Source organism: Protomyctophum parallelum, assembly GCF_964188405.1.
Source record: "Protomyctophum parallelum genome assembly, chromosome: 4".
NCBI classification, from domain to species: domain Eukaryota; kingdom Metazoa; phylum Chordata; class Actinopteri; order Myctophiformes; family Myctophidae; genus Protomyctophum; species Protomyctophum parallelum.
In genome coordinates this window covers 11,756,137-11,774,618 of record NC_139700.1, presented here as the reverse complement: position 1 = coordinate 11,774,618, position 18,482 = coordinate 11,756,137, and the positions used below count along the sequence as shown (strand labels likewise).

General features: G+C 42.6%; 2 protein-coding genes across 4 annotated transcripts in view; both read right to left on the bottom strand.

The window, feature by feature from the left end:
- Positions 1-1,267, bottom strand: part of LOC310857777 (filamin-C-like) — a 47,248-nt gene extending 45,981 nt beyond the window's left edge. For both annotated transcript variants that reach the window (XM_083763654.1, XM_083763655.1), the window contains exon 1: positions 417-1,267. In XM_083763654.1, coding sequence (XP_083619780.1) covers positions 417-792 — 376 coding nt within the window. In that variant the 5' untranslated portion in view covers positions 793-1,267. The remainder of the gene's footprint in view (positions 1-416) is intronic.
- A 2,386-nt stretch (positions 1,268-3,653) lies between these two features.
- Positions 3,654-18,482, bottom strand: part of LOC310857854 (uncharacterized protein) — a 44,106-nt gene continuing 29,277 nt past the window's right edge. For both annotated transcript variants that reach the window (XM_083763804.1, XM_083763805.1), the window contains exons 9-12: positions 14,689-14,980; positions 12,906-13,037; positions 9,996-10,108; positions 3,654-8,262 (exon numbers count right to left, since the gene is read on the bottom strand). In XM_083763804.1, the coding sequence (XP_083619930.1) occupies positions 8,250-8,262; positions 9,996-10,108; positions 12,906-13,037; positions 14,689-14,980 (550 nt within the window). In that variant the 3' untranslated portion in view covers positions 3,654-8,249. The remainder of the gene's footprint in view (positions 8,263-9,995; positions 10,109-12,905; positions 13,038-14,688; positions 14,981-18,482) is intronic.

Below are 18,482 nucleotides of genomic sequence, written 5' to 3'. Positions count from 1 at the left end.
CCGAAAAGTGTTTTTACCTCTAACTGCACGGATCTGTGGATAACCTGGTGGAGACCTGTGCCCGGAAGGGCACTTTTTCTAGTTAGTTCTTTCACTTTTGAGTGTTCAAAAATCTCAAGAGTTACATTATTGTTACACATCTGCATTAGCCTATACTTCATTTACAAGAAGTCTACACAATTAGAGAACTGAATTGTGGACAACATCCTGTCCAACGATAACAATTATTTTAGTTTTAACTTTATTAAGTCTAAATCTCATCAACTGCTAGGCTACCAGTCCGTGGATGAAATGCTGAAAAAATAATAATATGAAAAGGGTTGAAATGAAAACCACTGCCATACTCCCATTACTACTTATCCTTATTTAATATCCTATAAAAATAAAAAATAAAATAAAATAAAAATAAAACATACCTATGGATACCAGCTTGATGTGCTCCCTGTCCAGGAACTCCAGGGCCACGGACACGTTCTCCAGCTTCATCTGTCTGAAGTTGGGCCTGGTGTGATACTTCCTGTACATTTTCTTCTGACTCAGGACCTCCAGCAGAGCGACCAGCTTCAGGCCGTCACCGAAGTCCCTCTGCAGGTCCTGGATGCTCTTGTTTGCGCACTTGAGGTGCTCGTTGCACCAGCGCGTGAACGTGTTCTGCTGGATCTTCTTCCACGGCGCGTCCTCGGCCAGGTCCTTCTCCGTGGCGGGCATCTCGTCGTCCTCGTCCCCGAAGTCCGTCTCCTGGTAGTACTGTGGAGGAAGCTGGTCCTGGTCGTTGTAGTTGTTGCTCATCATGGTGGCGTTTTCCGTGTCCACTTTTATACCGCAGTTAAGACCAAGGTGTGAAAAATGTGCCGCAGGAACTTTAGCGGGTCGTTGCCACTTATTGCCAAGCGAGCGCACTCGGTGGTGAAAGTTAAAAAAAAAAAAACTCTCCGGGAGTTTAAAACGATCGAGGCTTCTTTTCGGATGTACTTGCGAAGGAGCAAGTTTCTGTCAGGAGCAGGCAGTGATGAATTCAATTATCCGATTTACAGTGTGCTGTGCAAGGCTGGTCCGCTGTTTCTTCTAATTTGCAGTGTCTTGGCAAATATATTCGCTGCTTGAGTTGAGTTTCGCTGCAGGTCAGTTGGGTTTTACGCACGGCGCAGTGGGTAAGAGTTTAGTTTGTAGCTTGTGTTTAAAACTTTGAGTAGTGAGAGAGGAGCAGGCGACGGGCTTTATATAAAAGACCCCCCGCCCGGGCCATGGCACACCCACCCATGCCATATCATCGTGTGTCATAACTACAATCATAGACTATTTTCTAATCCTAAGGATAGCGGTAAGAGTTGCGATTGGTGCTGGTAACGGCTGGGGCAGGGATTGGTCAGATCCCATGATGAAGCAACATTGTGGCAGTGCCTGATATTTTTAGTCGCTCCTATTTGGGTGACAGGTGGGCTGTGACTTCACTTCTCGCTTGTTGTGATGCGCGGGGCGGCGGGGTCCAAGTGGCTGGACAATTGAACTAATAAAAGAAAGACCGAGCAGTGTGTTCAGTTCGTCCAACTAAGTCTCAATGATTGTTTTTTAATATAAGCCTAGTATACTGGACAAAAAGATTATTAATATGAATCCCCCCTGGCTACTATTTATTGTGTGGCTATAGGCTCCTGCTCTTGAAAAATCACACCCATGTGAAGTGAGTGGTGCAACTCCGTGTGGGGGTCCCTGGTGGGTCCCCGGAACTCCCACAACCACAGGAACGCGCCCAGGGTGCTGGCCCGGTTCCGGCGAGCCGCCCTGTGTCCGAATTCCGAAATGGTCAAGAAATGAGTTTACACCGTGTGGGGGTCTCCGGAACATCCAGACCCCCAGGAACGGGCCCAGCGGGCCAGGCTGGTTCCGGCGAGCCGCCCCATGTCCGAAATGGTTGAGAAATGACAGTTACTGCGTGGGGGTCCCTCTACTGTAGGTTTGTAGGCTACTGTCACTGTGCTGTGACAGTAGCACCCAAAATCATCATGTGTGTATTAGGCTGCACAACAGTGACACTTGGTGATGAAAACCAACCAAACGCTATTTTCGTGCTCAGACACAACCAGGGACAAAGCCAGGGACGGGAACATTTTTAGATTTTTCATTTAAAGGGATATCGTGACATAAAAAAATGTTTTTGTAATTTCTCCTGTTTCTTTTTTGTTTTCTGAGCTCAATTGCACCCAAAAAAAACTGAACTTTTAACATTTTCTGTGGTCTGGGGTTTTCTGGCTCAAACAAGTGCTCTGATTTGCCTGTGGATTGTGAGGTAAGAGCCCACAGATCCCATATATGACCTAGGAATCTGCCAGAAGATGTCACTGTTTTGCCTGTTTTCATTGCAGCTCTAAAGGCTTCAGAACACAAAGAAAATTCCAGACCACAGAAAGTCCACTCAATGTTCAAAGCTCAGGTTGTGTGGGTGTAATTGAGGTCATAAAACCTAAAAGAAAAATAATAAAACATGAAAATGTATGCCTTTAAACTCACGGCAGAATCATGTGTGTGTGTCAAAATTATTTCCATGGCGAAGATTCAGTATAGGATTAGACAATTAGGGGTTCTGAGGTTGGGGGGGTTAGAATATAAAATGAAGGTGACACTTGGTTGCTTACATTGACACGCAGGTTAAGAGACTTCAGAGGACATCCTGCATGTACAACACATTGGTTAGTATAAATTGAGTATATGATATAATTAAAAACTAATAGAACTATCTATGATTAAAAATATGTCAGCGTATAACAGAGCAGTTACTCAGCAGTCAGTAAACACGGCAGTGACACCAAACATGACTGGTAGTGACCTTTGCAAGGCGGCAGGAGGTAAGAATAACTGTGACACATGCGGACATGCTTAGGATACTCACTGTCAGGCTAGCTGGACACAGACAGGATCCTCTCCTGGTAATCACAAATCATGCTTACGAGAACACCTTTTTATTTTGTAGTCGCTTTAGTGCTCTCAAATGCTTTGAATATGCAGTGGTTTCTATGAAGAAGACCAATGCATTTTAAACATACTTACTTGTATATTAAATTAAATTAAATTGCTGAAGCCTGTGATTATGTGTTATAAGCCAATGCTTTGTAAATATATTTACAATGCATTATAGACATGGGCTTCGTAGAAATTGTTAGCGAAGTTATTCAGTTTTCGCTACCTTTTCCATTTCACAGTCAAGCAAGGATGACATATATAGTGCATAAGTATGTTAATTAACTAAAGTTTCCTTTGAAACAGACAAGGAAGTTAGTATAAGGCCACTTTTAGACACCTTACATCATTTAAACTCACTAAACCATGACTGTTGGCAACAGGGTATAGGACTAGTCTGGAAATATAGAAGGCTCTCGTCATCTGTGTTGACGAGCAGATCTTTGGCCTCTGTAAAAAACAATGTGTTGGAAAGTTCATAACATGACTCTGGAGAACGTTTATTAATAACCATACAACCTGGTTGTAACGGGACACCAGCGAAGAGCTGCTCATCAGTCAAGACAACTTCCTGAATGGCATTCCTTCCTCGACACCTTAGAAGTCTGGTGGTGACGGCGCTGCATAGGGTGAGGTCAGCCCCCATGAAAAGAACTAACTCATCAGACATGAAAAGAACCAACTCATCAGACATGATGTTCAGTGCATACGTAACGTAAGTATATATATATTTATTCTCTCAAGTCATTTACAGTACAAAATAGACCTCCAGGTAACAAAATAGCCACGACTATAATATATATATAACCAACTCCATTAATGAGAAAAGCAGAAAAGCGAAGAAACACTGTGGTGTCACAGGGCAGTGGTTCTCAACCTGCAGGTCATCGGGACCCCCCAGATTTCGGGGGGAGCCCCAGATGACAGTGAAGTGACAATTTAAGGACCTTTTAATAAATGCATAGTAGTCTACAGGGGTTTTCAACCATTTTCATATCAAGGCCCATCATTTATTCTGCATTTGAGCCACAGAGCACCATTTAATGAGATTTAGCCTCTCTAAAAGAATATGTACACGTGTCCATGCTGTATTGATGTTGGAGGGATAACAGGCAAACGTTGATCAAAATAACAATTATTCTACATTTTCTATAATTGTGTAGACTTCTTGTAAATTACCTTAAGTAATGCAGCTGTTTAACAATAGTTTATCTCTTGAGAGTGTAAAATGAAACCATATGGACCTATAAGGGTCCATTTACTTTCATTTTACACTCAAGAGTTAAAGATCTTAACCAACTCTCCATCATTTAGCTGGGGACAACCTGGAAGTTGGAACCCCCTCAAGGACCACAGGTGGTCCCCGACCACTGGTTGAGAACCACTGCTGTACCAAAATAAAGAAAAATCACACTTGTGTGAAGTGAGGGGCGCACTTATCATCATACATCATTATACATCAGCCAATCAATTCATCACATTCCGTGCTACAAACACACCTACACATAAAGCTGTGCATAGGAGGGGCTGGTGCCCCTCAAAAAGGGGGGGGGGGAGAGAAACATTACTAAATCAAAAGTAACCAACAAACTGTACTATAAAAATCACACCCGTGTGAAGTGAGGGGCGCTCTTATCATCGTACATCATCATCATACATCATCTCATTCCGGCCAATCAGAATTTGCGTCCTCACCTTCGTCTTCAATGTTTGTAATAATATAAGAAAGAGGAACAAATTGTGAAAAAAGCAGATCTACAAGATTGCAAGCTTTTAGATCTGAGCTTGTAGACCTGCTATTTTCAGTCAAACAAAGTGTAATGCCTCAACTGCTACATTCCAAATCTTTGTGAGGATGGGGGGGTCCCCAGATATATCAAATACGATTGTTTTTTCTTTTTTTGGGGGGTGGGGGGGGAACAACTATACATGTATGATCACTACTGAATGAGTCAATGTGTACTACAGCAGTTGCTACTATAGGAAGTGATCTGTCATTACAAAGTTATGCAGTCGACAGTGGAAATAATTGCAGTCCATTGAACCGAGTTAGTGGAATGTAAATTCAACTGCTTTTTCTTTTTCCGAATTGTTATCCCACGATTTAGAAAACCTTTTTTTTTCACCTAGTGTCAATTGTCTAGTAGTGTAATCCTGGGCCCTCTGCTAACCTGGGGAGAGCAACGGACTGACCTCATGCTTCCTTCAATGCATGCAGAGTCCAAGCCACTTATTTTCACCTGACAGGGTGCAGTTTTGCCCGGTTGGACGTAGCGTGTGGAAGGAACACGTCATTCCAACCAGTTCCTTTCCCCTCCATCAGGCGCCCCGGCTGGCCAGTGCAGGAGGCTTCTTAATGAAACCTTTATTTAACCCGGTAGACCATCGTTGAGAAATATAGTACATCTATGTTACGTGAGGCACCTGGCCAAGAGGAGCTCAGTTAAATTTATACAAAATGCTTTCAGAAAATATCTAAATGCATACCTTAAATATGGGAAAGGGTCTGGGAAGAACAGGAGTAATATTGCTCTATAACATGGCAGTCTATAATATGCATGCAGTACCCACACGACCAATGAACATAGAAGTAGGCCTATTGAAAATGTTAAGTAATTCTTAGTAGATTTGGTGAATAATGCAACCATAAATAAACATTTAAATTGTATATTATTTGGCTATCAAATATACAATACTCTGTCAAAATAGAATCAACTTTTCTACAAAGCTAGTACAAATGGATTTAAGAAATATTTCTCACATGGTACAATAATGTCACATCTGATTTACATCAAATACAAAGGAACAAACATCATACCAAACACTAAATTAAATATTGTTCTTCTATATTATGCACATTAACATGCAGACCCCTTTCTAAGAGTTCATTACCAAGTCACAAGTCATTTCACGAATGTATACACCGTAACGTTTAGAGTCTTGACGTAGGCCTACTTTTGAAATGACACGAATTAAATCGTGTCATTATTACATAGCATGAAGTGTTACACATTCTCGCCTCTAAATATTGGATTTGTTTACACAATGCCCTCTGCATTTGATGAACCCTTGTTCCCATCGCATTAGCGGCCTCAGTGGTCAAAAGTGAGTCGGGCCCATATCGTGAGACCAACTGTCAAAAAAAAAAGAAGAGATTGCTGACAGTCCACATTACCTCGATGCGTACCTGGAATGAATGAATGAATGCTGTTTCTCCACTGATTTTAGAGTCTGTCACACCTAAATAAAACACACACACACGCTGCTAACAAGCTTCAGGGCCTGCTCATCTAGACGAGGTCACAGATAAACATAGATCCCAGTACTGTATGTACAAAGAGCCACAGTGGGATGAACCAGCACTCAGCAGGGAGGGTATACGCCTTACATACTCTCACCCATTTGAGGGGCATTTAGGAAAAAAAAGAAGATGTGCAAACGTCAAGCAGCCTGGAATGAATGCAACTGGATGGAGTTGATTTGTCCATTTGGATAGTGAGCATTTTATGTATTTCAAAGTTTTTGGATTTATTGCATTTAGAATTTTGGGTAAGTGAGATTTGACTGAAAACTATGATAAATTGCCCTTAATGGAATCGGGGTCTTTGCAATGCCAGGCAGTCCGGGATTCACTGAGACGGAGTCCGTTTCATTTGAACTGTTTCCGAATATGGTTGCCTGGTCCCCGTTGGCCATGATTCAACAGCGCACCCGGGTACACTTGCATAACACACTTTGATCCTCCAGGTGGCGGTGTGCTTGAAGGCTGGCGCGCACGGACACTGACCATCAACTCTGCGACATTGTCTCAAATAAATCCAGACACACTGCATTGCATTGCCTCTTTGCCGTTACTTCACTGTCAGCCTGCCTGCTATTCACTGTGTCAGTCAGTTCTGTGCTCCAGTGTCGTGTTTGCTATGGATTCTATTTCTACTTTAGCATTATTAGAGAGAGCCACATGTAGTCCGCAGAATAAGATCAGCAAGTATACTGCGTGTATATGCAGATTCAACAGGAGACGTTGTGAAATGGAGGGGGGGGGGAGAGAGGGGAGTTACACCACTCGGTTCACACAGGTGTGATTTTTTTGTTAATGCTTGGCTCGTCGACTAGAGATTATGTCACCTTCTAAAAAAAAACCAGTCCACTTCCTGTACACATGCATTCACATTGGAACGATCCGTATCCGAATACACTTCAACAGTCCAGAGACCCAATCATCACACTATGGTCCCGGGTGAACTATGGGTGAACGGGTGAACCCATAGTTCCCGGGTGAACTATGGGTGAACTATGGTCACTCGGGTGAATGCGAATGCATTCGTGTGAATGCTGTGTACCGTTCCCCAGGAGCGGATCACCCAACCGTTCCCAGGACCACATGGAGGTAGTCTCGGGACCGATTGAAGTGTACTCGGATACGGATCGATGCAATGTGAAGGCATTGTAAATACAGTTGAATGAAGTGTACTCGGGTGCGGAAGAATCAAGGCCAATGTGAATCATGGCCAGTGGGGACCAGGCAATTGTATTCGGGAACAGTTTGACTCAAACGGACTCAGTGTGAATCTGCCTATAGATGAGATAACGGTGACTTTTAAATTGCACTGTAAGGAAAAAGACTAATTTGAAATTGAAACTACACTTTTGATCAAATCTTTCATTATGTACAATAGGGTGTTCAGTGCATCAAGCATAATGTTTTGCGATGAGGAAAAACCACAAAACCACAAATAAATAAATAAAAAATGACCAAATACAAGAACCTTAATGACAGATGACAGAAGACATTCATTTTCAGAGCCATTATCCTAGTCCCATAGTACAATAACCACTGACGAAAAACAAAAAAGTAAGAAACCTAGTGGAGAGGGAGATGGTGTTTGTGTCCTAGCTTATCTGTGCTTCAACCCAGCCCATGGAGCCACCTCTTTGTCATTTATCGGTCTCCTCATGTCAAAGTGAGATGACTCTCTTTGTGCATGGCGTACCCCTCTCATTTCCTATAAGAACATTCCAAGGATTTGTCCTCCCTCTTGGCTGGTCAGTTTGAGGGAAGGTATTATACAATACATTGATTACAGAACAGTTCCTGTTCTATAGTCTTTCGACGTGTGGCAGGAGGAGGAAGTGAGGCGCTGGGCCAAAGTGGACGCCTGTCCGTCCGTGTCCGTCTGTCGCCCGACTCGCCCCACACACACACAGTTAGCATCACGCAAGAGCTCTCAACAAGCTAACCATGGTCAACACCGCCGCAGAGGCAGCGGTGACAGACAAGATGTGGTTCCAACCTACCTCACTCCCCTGTGGAAAGAGAGACTAATTAGTATGAGTAAAAAGGCCTGTGATTCGCAGTACTCATCCTCAGGAATGCTATTTAAGGCATATAAGGAAGTTAACATTACATTCCTGGCAGGATAGATATAGGGAAACCAGCTATAGGGCATAGCAGTGGGAGTGGTTTTATGGTTCATTCGATTTTCCCATAGAGATTTACACAAATGATCATAACAACTTTGATTCTTTGATTTCCTTTCCAGAATCAAAGGTATTATGGTCATGATTCACCAGGATCCTGGATGGTTTGATTCTAGGCTTAAAATAATTGATATAAATATTTTTGTAAATCCCTATGGGAAAAATGAATGGCCAATTTTGCAGTGGAACCAGAAAACCCACAGAAAGCCCACTGCTATAGGCCCCCCTCTACTAGGGGTCTGGAGGAACTGGGTTTGGAGAGCTGCTCGTATTGACAAATCCACAGAGGGGTGTTACTAAGGTGTAATCCACGGAGCAGTAGAACAGGTGTGGCTAATCAGTGCTGCTGCGCTTAAGCATTATGTTATACTTTAGCTATTGAAAAATAGCAGATCTACAAGCTTGTAGCGTGGCACCGAGGGCCATTACTGTACACCACAGTAATGGCCGCGCCCAGCAGGGCACCCCTCTGTGGATTTGTCTATTATAGGATACCACTATCAACCACCCTGACTATAGGTCCTTTCACACGGGCAGCGATTCACACGCCTAGTACAATTCCTTTTCAATAAGGTCTGCGTTTTTTTTCTGTAGACGTCGAGTGGCGACAATGCAATCGTGCTCGTTTCGTGCACACTCCCGCGACTGACCAGACCTGGATTGAGTTGAGCTTTTTTTTTACGCTTGCGTTGTCGCCCCTCTCGTGAGCAGACCTGGAGCAGAGCTGTCGTTGATCCAGCCGACAACGTCTGCATTAATCGATGCCCGCCCGAAAGTAGACGACCTATACACTGTATATTGGACATCCATTAACATGGTGGTTTGTACAAGACGATTTGCCAAGCTGCCCGCCCCGTCCCATGTCCATCTTCCACATATTTCATTACACCGTAATGTTATTGCACTTTGTTACAAAAGCATTTTTTTAAGACACCTGTTTAATTCATACCGAGTGCACCTGGATGAATTCTGTGTGTGCGCACGGTAGAAAAGCAAGCCCTATATTATATTCCACATGGTGAGTGTGTAAAACACATTACTGTACGTCAGCAGAAGACGGAAGACGCCCCACCAGGGGTCATCGCCATGTTTGCTTATGGTGGACATTTTTGTCACAATTCCATTTTTGCCACGGACACAATGTTGTTTCTGGTAATGAGTATTAACAGAAACAACATAAAGAGATAGCCCTGAATGACCATGACAGGTCTGTAACTCTGAGAGTGTACAAATGGAACCAAATGGACCCGTACGGGTCTATTTGGTTCCATTTGTACACTCGAGTTAAGGGGGGTCCATGCAAATAAAACATTTGAGCACCACTAGTAGCCTACTAGTGCACTCCTAATGTGTCATAGTGTCGTAGTAAATAAGTGTCATAAATATTGTGAAGAAAACCTGGAAACTGACGTTCAGTAATTGGGTCTTATGATGAACATTACGTGTAAAACAGAAAATCTAATATTTGCCATGGACCGGGACAAGTCTTTGCCACGCACGGACACATCTTGTCGGTGTGTATACAGACATGTTGCTGACCCCTGCATGCCCACCCGTACCTTGCTTTCTGGGACGCCAGCTCCGACAACCAGCACCAAACCACTGCTACTATTATAATCATTCCTATGAAGGGGATGGAGAGAACAGGGTGCTCAGGCGGATGGATGAAGCTCTGAGGAGGACAAAAAGAAAAAAAAACGCACACACATACACATACAGACACACACACACACACACAACAGGAAAATGGACATGGAAGGAATGAATGAGGGAGTGAATAGATGGATGGATGCAACAACAACCAACCACCACCATAAGTCATTATGAAACACAAAAATATGAATGCAGGAACTGTGTGGCATTTGAGGTTGGGCGGGGGGAGGGGGGGGGGGTGAGGGCAGGGCAGAGATGGAGGGAGGCATTTCGTTTTTTTCCTAAAAAGAACAATGCAAAAGGTTTATGCCAAATAAAAAATAATCAGATACCCAGTGATGTATAAAGTAACTAAGTACATTTACTCAAGTACATCGTGGTACTTTTAGTTTGAGTATTTTTAATTTTTTAGCTTTTACATTACTCGACTACAATTATTTGACAGATTTATTATGACAAAACAAACGAATGAAGCCGAGTCTTACATTTGGTTATTTGACAAGCTCAAAACGTTACGTTGTTGTGCAGCTTGTACATCTGCCATTTTCGAACGATTTTGAAAACCTTTGAAAAAGCTTGGGTTAGTTTTACTTTTTGCGTATATATTTTGATGGCAATATTGTGAATACAGATTGTTTACTTGTCAGCGTTACAGCAACAGTAAAGACTTCTACACCATTGCATTTACTACAATCTGAGTCAATGTGAGCCTTCCTGTGTGAATCTCATGTAGCTGTGTGTGGCATTATGCTGATCAAATGAGAGAGAGAGAGAGAGAGTTTACCTACAGTATGATCACAACCACAAAATGTAGTGTTTTGCTGAAGTGGCAGTCTTCCCTCATCAAATTTAACTCACAGAATTACGTTGAGTCAACATATCTCTATTTATATCAAAACCATGGGATTCTAAAGACGTGTATAGGCGTGGGGGGGGGTTGGTATCTACTTCTGCAATGTACTCCTTGTTGATTGGCTCATGCGCACTGTCGTTCACTTCCTTGTTTGTGGCTCCTAAAGAATGGCTCGTATTATCCTAATCTAGGGAACTCTCCATTGTTTTGACCAGATGGGCAATGTTCTGTCTTCATTTCTGACTTCAGCATGCCTCTCGTTTGGAATATTAACGCTTCTAGAGAGACTTTAGCGTGACCAGCACGAGGTAAGAATGGAAGATTATGCCTCCCGGTTTTGGTGGGGAAAGGAAGGGGAGAGTAAAATCTGCCATATCTGTGGGCACTCTAGCGCCAATATTTTGTTCCATGCCTGCACAGCTCAGAGGAAACATTTTGGAGATGACAATGCATGTCACATGAAAAATATGAACCAGCTGGCTTGATCCGTGTTAAAACACACAAGTGATTGTTTTGTTTTATACTGTATATCCAAATGTTTTACATATTTCATTTATTTAAGATATTGTTCTGTAATGATAGCATTCATTAGACAGACTGCGAAGTCATGGACATTGAGAAAACATGGACAGTATTGAGGACAGGGACAGAGCAGACAATTTGACACAACGCAAAGACAAAGCTATATATATTTGTATCGTTGCAAGAGTTTCTCTGAATGTATGGATATTTTTCATTCACATGTCTTCAGTGAATGATGGGCTCTTCTTGGCCCTGGAAACTCATTAATTGTGCTTTGATGAGAAATGTATTTATTTTATTCCTAAAAAATATCTTTGAGCGGTGCCTAACCGCTCCATTAGGCAGCTATGTGTGTATGTACTCTGTGTCTGTATGTCTGAGCACGGACAGCTGCAACACCTCGCCAAAACCGCTGGATGGCACTGTTGAGCAGCATGACACACACACACGCACACGCACACACACACACACAGGCCAGGGAGGAGGGCTACTAGGCTTATGTATAGTTGCACCGCTCAGTTCACACAGGTGTGATTTTTTTTAGTTTTTATTTTGCTGTTACGTGTGTTTTCATTAGAACAACATTAGGACATTATTCTAATCTAGAACAAGAGCGTTCTAGTACTGCTGTGACAAAGTGGACAAGACAGACAAAAAACAGAGTGCAGTAACACCAGTCTAAAAGAGAAACACACACCGATAAGACAGGCTTAGTCTGTTCACTTGCAAACATGCTTGACTGACTGACTACAATATAAGATTTAGACATAACATGTGAGTTCGACAGAAATGGGTATGGGTGTATTAGTTGTACCAGTGAGTGCAAAGAACAAGGTTAGTAGATCAGGAATAGGTTAGAAACATTTATGTGCTCACCACTAATACAATTCAACTAATTAATTTAGTTGAATAATAATTTATTTTATTTGAGTCTATCTTTAATATCTTTGAGTAGCTAAAATGCGTTGAAATACAATTTTCCTAAGCACACGTGAACTAAAATGTTTTTATTTTTATTAACACATTACATTCTCAATCCAGTGCATGGAATAAAGAAAAAATAAAATCTCAAGACTGAAAATGTAATGATGATGTTTTACGCCAGACCAGCTGAAGAAATCATGACATTTCTGAGACCATTCATGTATCTGGAAGATGCTTCTAAACTTATATTCTACTGCTAGTTTGATCACTTGAAATACTTTCATCTTAAAATAACTAATGACCAAAAATAGCAGATCTACAAGCTCACAACATGTCAGACTGAAATGTGTTGTGAGCTCGTAGATCATGCCATTTATTTTTTGGTGTGCGCAGCATAATTTCACAGAAGACACGCTCGCTGACGTCTATGGAATCCAAATGACTGAAATCAGTCGTGGCGACTGAGAACTTGAAACCATGTGACCAGTGGCGTTGTGCTCCTGTGTTGTCCACTTACCCGAGTCCCCCCAGCTAGCTTTTCCAGCTCCGCCTTGCAGCGCTGTAGCTCCTCCTCCATCTCAGCCCTCTCCCTCTGACTGCTGTCGAACAAAACCTGCAGCTCCTGCAGCTCTGATTTCAGACCGTCACACTGGGAGACAAAATGGACAAGAAACATTACGCTCTGCTCCTCGGTCAAATGTTAATATAAGCAAGGTCAGTTCCGCGGGTACCTATCTCATCCATTCGTTTGTTCTATGGCATTGAAAGGGGTCTGCAAAGCTGGCTAATGTGGACACTGAGGTATACAGTGAGCTGAATCCATTGTGCCAGCTGGCCTAGCGGTCCAGGCGCATGCCACAGATGTGGCCTGGCCTGACAGCGTGTTGCGTGTTCAAGGTCCGTTCATGACGAACTTTGCTCCCCCTGTCTCTCTCTCCCTCTTTACTGTCAATCTTCACTTGTATCTATCAATAAAGGCAGAAAAGCAAAAAAAACTAAAATCTAAAAAAACTAAACAAAAAAGCAATCACAATTGAGCTCGCGAGTGCTGGTTTTGACTTATTCAAGGTTTTAAAACAAATGCATGACTTTTCAAATCACTTGACAACTGACTCTGAGGTATACCGTGAGCTGAATCCATTGCGCTTAAGCAATTCCCGTCAAATTGAGCACGGGAGCGCTCGTTTTGATTCATCCAAGGTTTTACAACAAATGCATGACTTTATAAATCACTAGACAACAAACCTCGAGGCCTTGCTGTCGGTGAGTAACTGACCAAGCAGCCAATATGGCCTCACGATGAGTAAGCTGTCTGAGTTGTCATGCTGGAATGTTGTCACATGAGCCAAAACGAGTGCTCCCTCCTCCCCTCCTCTATGTTTGGAGCTCAAGCCGGATGGGGGAACTGCTTACATATTCACTAGTCTTAATTTAATCCAGTTAGGTTAACCTGGCTAGGAGTCAGTCACATAGAATGATGCCATTTTTCTGTCACTACATTTTTAACAAATAAACAATATTGTACTTTTTTGATTTTATGCAATGCTGACACAGCGGGACATGACAGCAGCCAGCTAATGACAACACATTCCAGGCCAGCTAAGAATAGCTCAGCTCATCGTGTCGTGTCAGCTATCATTGTGTAACCCAATTATCCATAATTATGTGTGTCAGTTTTAGGACAGCTGATTCAACACTGTTATGCATTTTCATGGTAGTTGTGTTGTTTTCTGTTACAAATTGATTGTAATTGTCACAGGACTAAACAATATGTACCAGAATGTTAGACAGTTTGAAGTCTCACATGGTTCTGCAATTATAAACAAAAATCTGCTCTGAAGAAGGCTCTGCCGTTTCGGCAGAGCATCAGCATCTCTTACTCTGTCAAGGTCAAAACCAACACTGAGAGGTCCAGATTCACTAGGCCCCATTTAGACTACAGTCACATCAGTTCAAATCCGATTCAAATCTGATTTATTTCTCAAATCTGATCTTTTAGCCTGCACGCCCGCCCGCCCACACGTACGCCCGCCCGCATGCACGACTGCGTGACTGCATTGCAGTATGCTTGATTGCCAATTGTCCCTCATTACAGGTTGGTGTGCTGCAGAGTCTGTGTTGTCTAATGCCTGCTGCTTTGTGTGTGTTTATTTCATGATGCAGAAATAAATATGCCACAGTGTCGGCTGAATTGAGACCTCGAGTCCCCGTGTCCACTCCATAAAAAAAACATCAAAGAACTTGACCGGTTCTGGAAAGTTTCAGGTTCTGGGAGATCGTGTGCTTAGCCACCTGTATACCTCTCTCTGGACCTGTGATGCTTTCTCCTCAGCCTGTTTGAGCTGGTCTCTCAGGGAGACAATCTCCCCGATGCCTCCGTTCCAGCTGGTGGCGGTCATGGGCTTCCCATCGAATGAGATGTTCTTCTGGATGGAAGCGTCGACCAGGCGGCAGTTAACGGTGCTCTGGGTCTGGGCCATGGTCATGTAGCTCTCCGCCATGGTGCCCTCTGAGCCGGTCCCGACGTCCTTCTCCTCCGTCCCGTCCGCAGGGTCCTCCTCTTTCAGGGAGAGGTAGACGCTGTTGTTGGAACTGTTCACAAAGGGATGAATACAATTCAGACAGGATAATTAAACGCAGAGACGAAATCGAGATATTTAATCATCCTGAAAGGGATTTGATTTCTCGATAATGACCGCCGACCCGTTTATTGTCCCGCATGTTACACGGCTTCTTAATAAATTAATGCATTGACCCAAAAGCAACAACAAAACTAGGTATTTCCTTGCTTACCAAGTATTCCTTCTTGCACTGGCCGTCTGTTATTATCTGCATTGTCTATTTCTCGGTTCAAATGTTTTCAAAAACATTCTTGTTAAGTTTAGTTGTACATGACATTGTGTGTGTTTACAGGGCTGTCATGTTGGGTACAGCATAAAATCCAAGCAGCGCAGCCAGGTGCTCTGAGGCTTTGATTAGACAGCGGTCTGTTATAGAGCAGAGTGCTCCGTTATAAAGAAATAACACCGCTGAATTCAGCGATTGACCAATCAGAATCAAGCATTCAACCAAGCCGTGGAATAATGGACAATAGTTATGTTATTTCACAATGGAAATACAATGCGGGGGGCGAGCCGGGGCGATTGTCATCTTCCCTCCCTTTCCAGCTGTGCTGAAAATGGCAAAGAAGCCCCAGTAGCCACGTTATATCGAAAGTTCAATATGGAAATTATTGTGGTAACGAGGGAGCTAATTAACGATCTCGCTCTCATGTTTTTTATGATCCTATATGATATTTATTTATGTATTTATTTTACTTCAAACGTGTAATGCTATAGTAAAAGTTGTATCAAGGCCATTATGCCATAGAACAGCAGTTCTTATAACTCTTGTCCAGGGGAGCCAAACTTCTGCAGCTTTTCTATTCTCCCCAGGGACCAAAGTAGCTGCTAGCTTTCCATTCCACCAGTTAATTACATTCCCATGGTATTCCAGGCCTAACATAGTCCATGATAGATAATACAGCTATAATGACCCAGAGCCATAGAGTAAGACAGAGTTACTGTAACAGCTGGTGGCTCTTATTATTATTATTATTATCTTATAAACCCATGAGGGGCATTGTGTGCAGGACACAGAAATAAATAAACAATACACTGCACTAGTCTTAGGCCTCACTCACACCTAAGACACACTTGTGTCCTGTGTCTTCTGTGTGTCAATGCATTTCTAATGGGAGTTATGACACATGGTTTCATGACACAACCTTGTTGCATGGCTGTCTTCTGCCCTCCACCCCCCCCCCATGCAAGGTTGTGTCTTCAAACCATGTGACTCCCATTGGAAATGCATTGAGGCGGCCATGACACACAGAAGACAAAGGACACAAGTGTGTCTTGCATGTGTGTGAGTGAGGCCTTAAAGGGATTGTGACATTAAAAAAAAGGTTTTGGAATTGTTCTTGTTTTTTTTAGGTTTTCTAATCTCAATTGCACCCAAAAAACATGAACTTTTAACATTCAGTAGATTTTCTGTGATCTGGGGTTTTCTGGCTCAAACAGGTGCTCTGATTTGCCGGAAGTAAGTGACATCACTTACTGCAAATCCCATATATGTAAATGGGATTTGCCAGCAGATGTCACTGTTTCACTGTGTTGCCTGTTTTCATTGTAGCTCAAAAGGACCAAAAAAACCCAAAGAAAACTTCAGACCACAGAAAATCCACTGAATGTTCAAAGTTCAGGTTTTGTGGGTGTAATTGAGGTCATAAAACCTAAAATAAAAAATAAAAATAAATGAAAATGAATGTCATAAAACCTTTAAGGCGCCACTATGGCTGTGTTGTTGTTTGCTGTGTTGACTGTGCTTGTCCCAGCTACAGACGGAGAACCGGTAGAAGCTATGTGAGGGTCTGATCAACCCCATTGGCCAAAGCCGGTCATGTGACTAGCAGAGGAACTGCAGGCCTCTGTGCGTCTCCTATAAATATCAGTGTCTGTCTGGACTGCGACGAGACAAAATAATTTATCTTACTCCAGCCATTCGTTATTAGTTACCTTTGCTTATACCTTTTTGTTATACCTAACAAACGCCTTCGGGAAGGCGTTTGTTAGGTTTAAGTTATAGGTTGTCCTCTTGTTATCGGTTAGGGTTCGGTTTGGTTATGTTAGTGTTTTGTTAGTCTCCTTTTACTTTTGGAACACCATACCACTGTAACGTCTGTAAGTGCTTATAAATAGTCTGCTGTAATATCTTTCTCTCTAACTTATACTACTTATTACTCTTATTATAAATGATAGCCAATGTACTTGAAAGTCGATTAACTTCCACCAACTGAAACAAATAGTTTTGTAACTGTGTAACCTTTTTCTGCAAATGCAAGTAAAAGCATTTTCGAATCTGCAGTCAGGTTTCTGTCCGTTTTATATATTTGCCCCTAGACTTATTGGGCCGTAACAGTTACGACAACTCTGTTCACTTCATGGGGCCAGTCCAATGTCTTCTACATAGACTAGACTATTGCCAAAGAGCATAGCAAACAGTGACAACCCTGTGACTGCCCTCTCAATGTCGTAACTCTGTCTTACTCTATGGCTCTGCAATGACCAACCTGCAGGACAGGAGAGTTTAGAACACTGGTATCCCAAACGGTTGGTCGAGACCCATTTGTGGGTCGCAAAAACATTTCTATGGGTCTCTCATTTCAGTTTACTACATTTAGTTTTTAATCATAATTATTTCAAAACATTTACAAAAAACGAAACAAAAAAAACATTGAAATCGAAGAAATCCCATACATTTGAAAACAAGTTTTTAAGAAGTAAAAAATGTTTGTGAGCTTGTATATCGGCTATATTTGGGAACCAAACATTGGGTTTTAGAACCACAGCTGCAGAGGACAATATGCTTCACTGTCACACTGCAGATATTTTTGGCAATGGCCGGCCGCAGTACCCACTACCCTGGCATGAACCTAGCTGCACCGCCATCTCACTAACAATCATAAAAGGCGACCTGATAAGCCTCCTTCCCCTCAATGACTTGTCATCACTCATGGCAGACTGGCAGTGTCACAGGGGTCACCTCGACTATGCAACAGGTGCAATTTAACTGCTTAAGCCATATATATATTTTGCCCTGTGACAAATCGTGAAAATAGCCAATCGACGAGCTCACATTATGCATCATGATGTGATGCATTGTGAGCTTGTAGATCTGTTTGTTTGTTTTTATTGTCCAGGGTTAATGTGGTCAAATATCACCACCCAGTGATTATGTGTAAAGCCCAAACCACACCAATAGGTCACCATTAGGGTTGTCCCGATCTAATCACGTGATCGGAAATCAGGGCCGATCACGTCATTTTCAAATGATCGGAATCGGATCGGGAGCCAAAAAACACGTGATCGAGACATCCCTATAGTCGCCATGCAACTCCTTGCAACCAAACGATTGTGAGTAGACGCATTTAGTTGCAAGCAACCATTGCATTTTTTTCTAATCACTTGGGTCGACATGCGCCGACGTGCAACAGGACACCGCTGGGGCGAAGGCTAAAACCGCTTTGTTGCGTCTCTCTCCACCCATTTGGTGT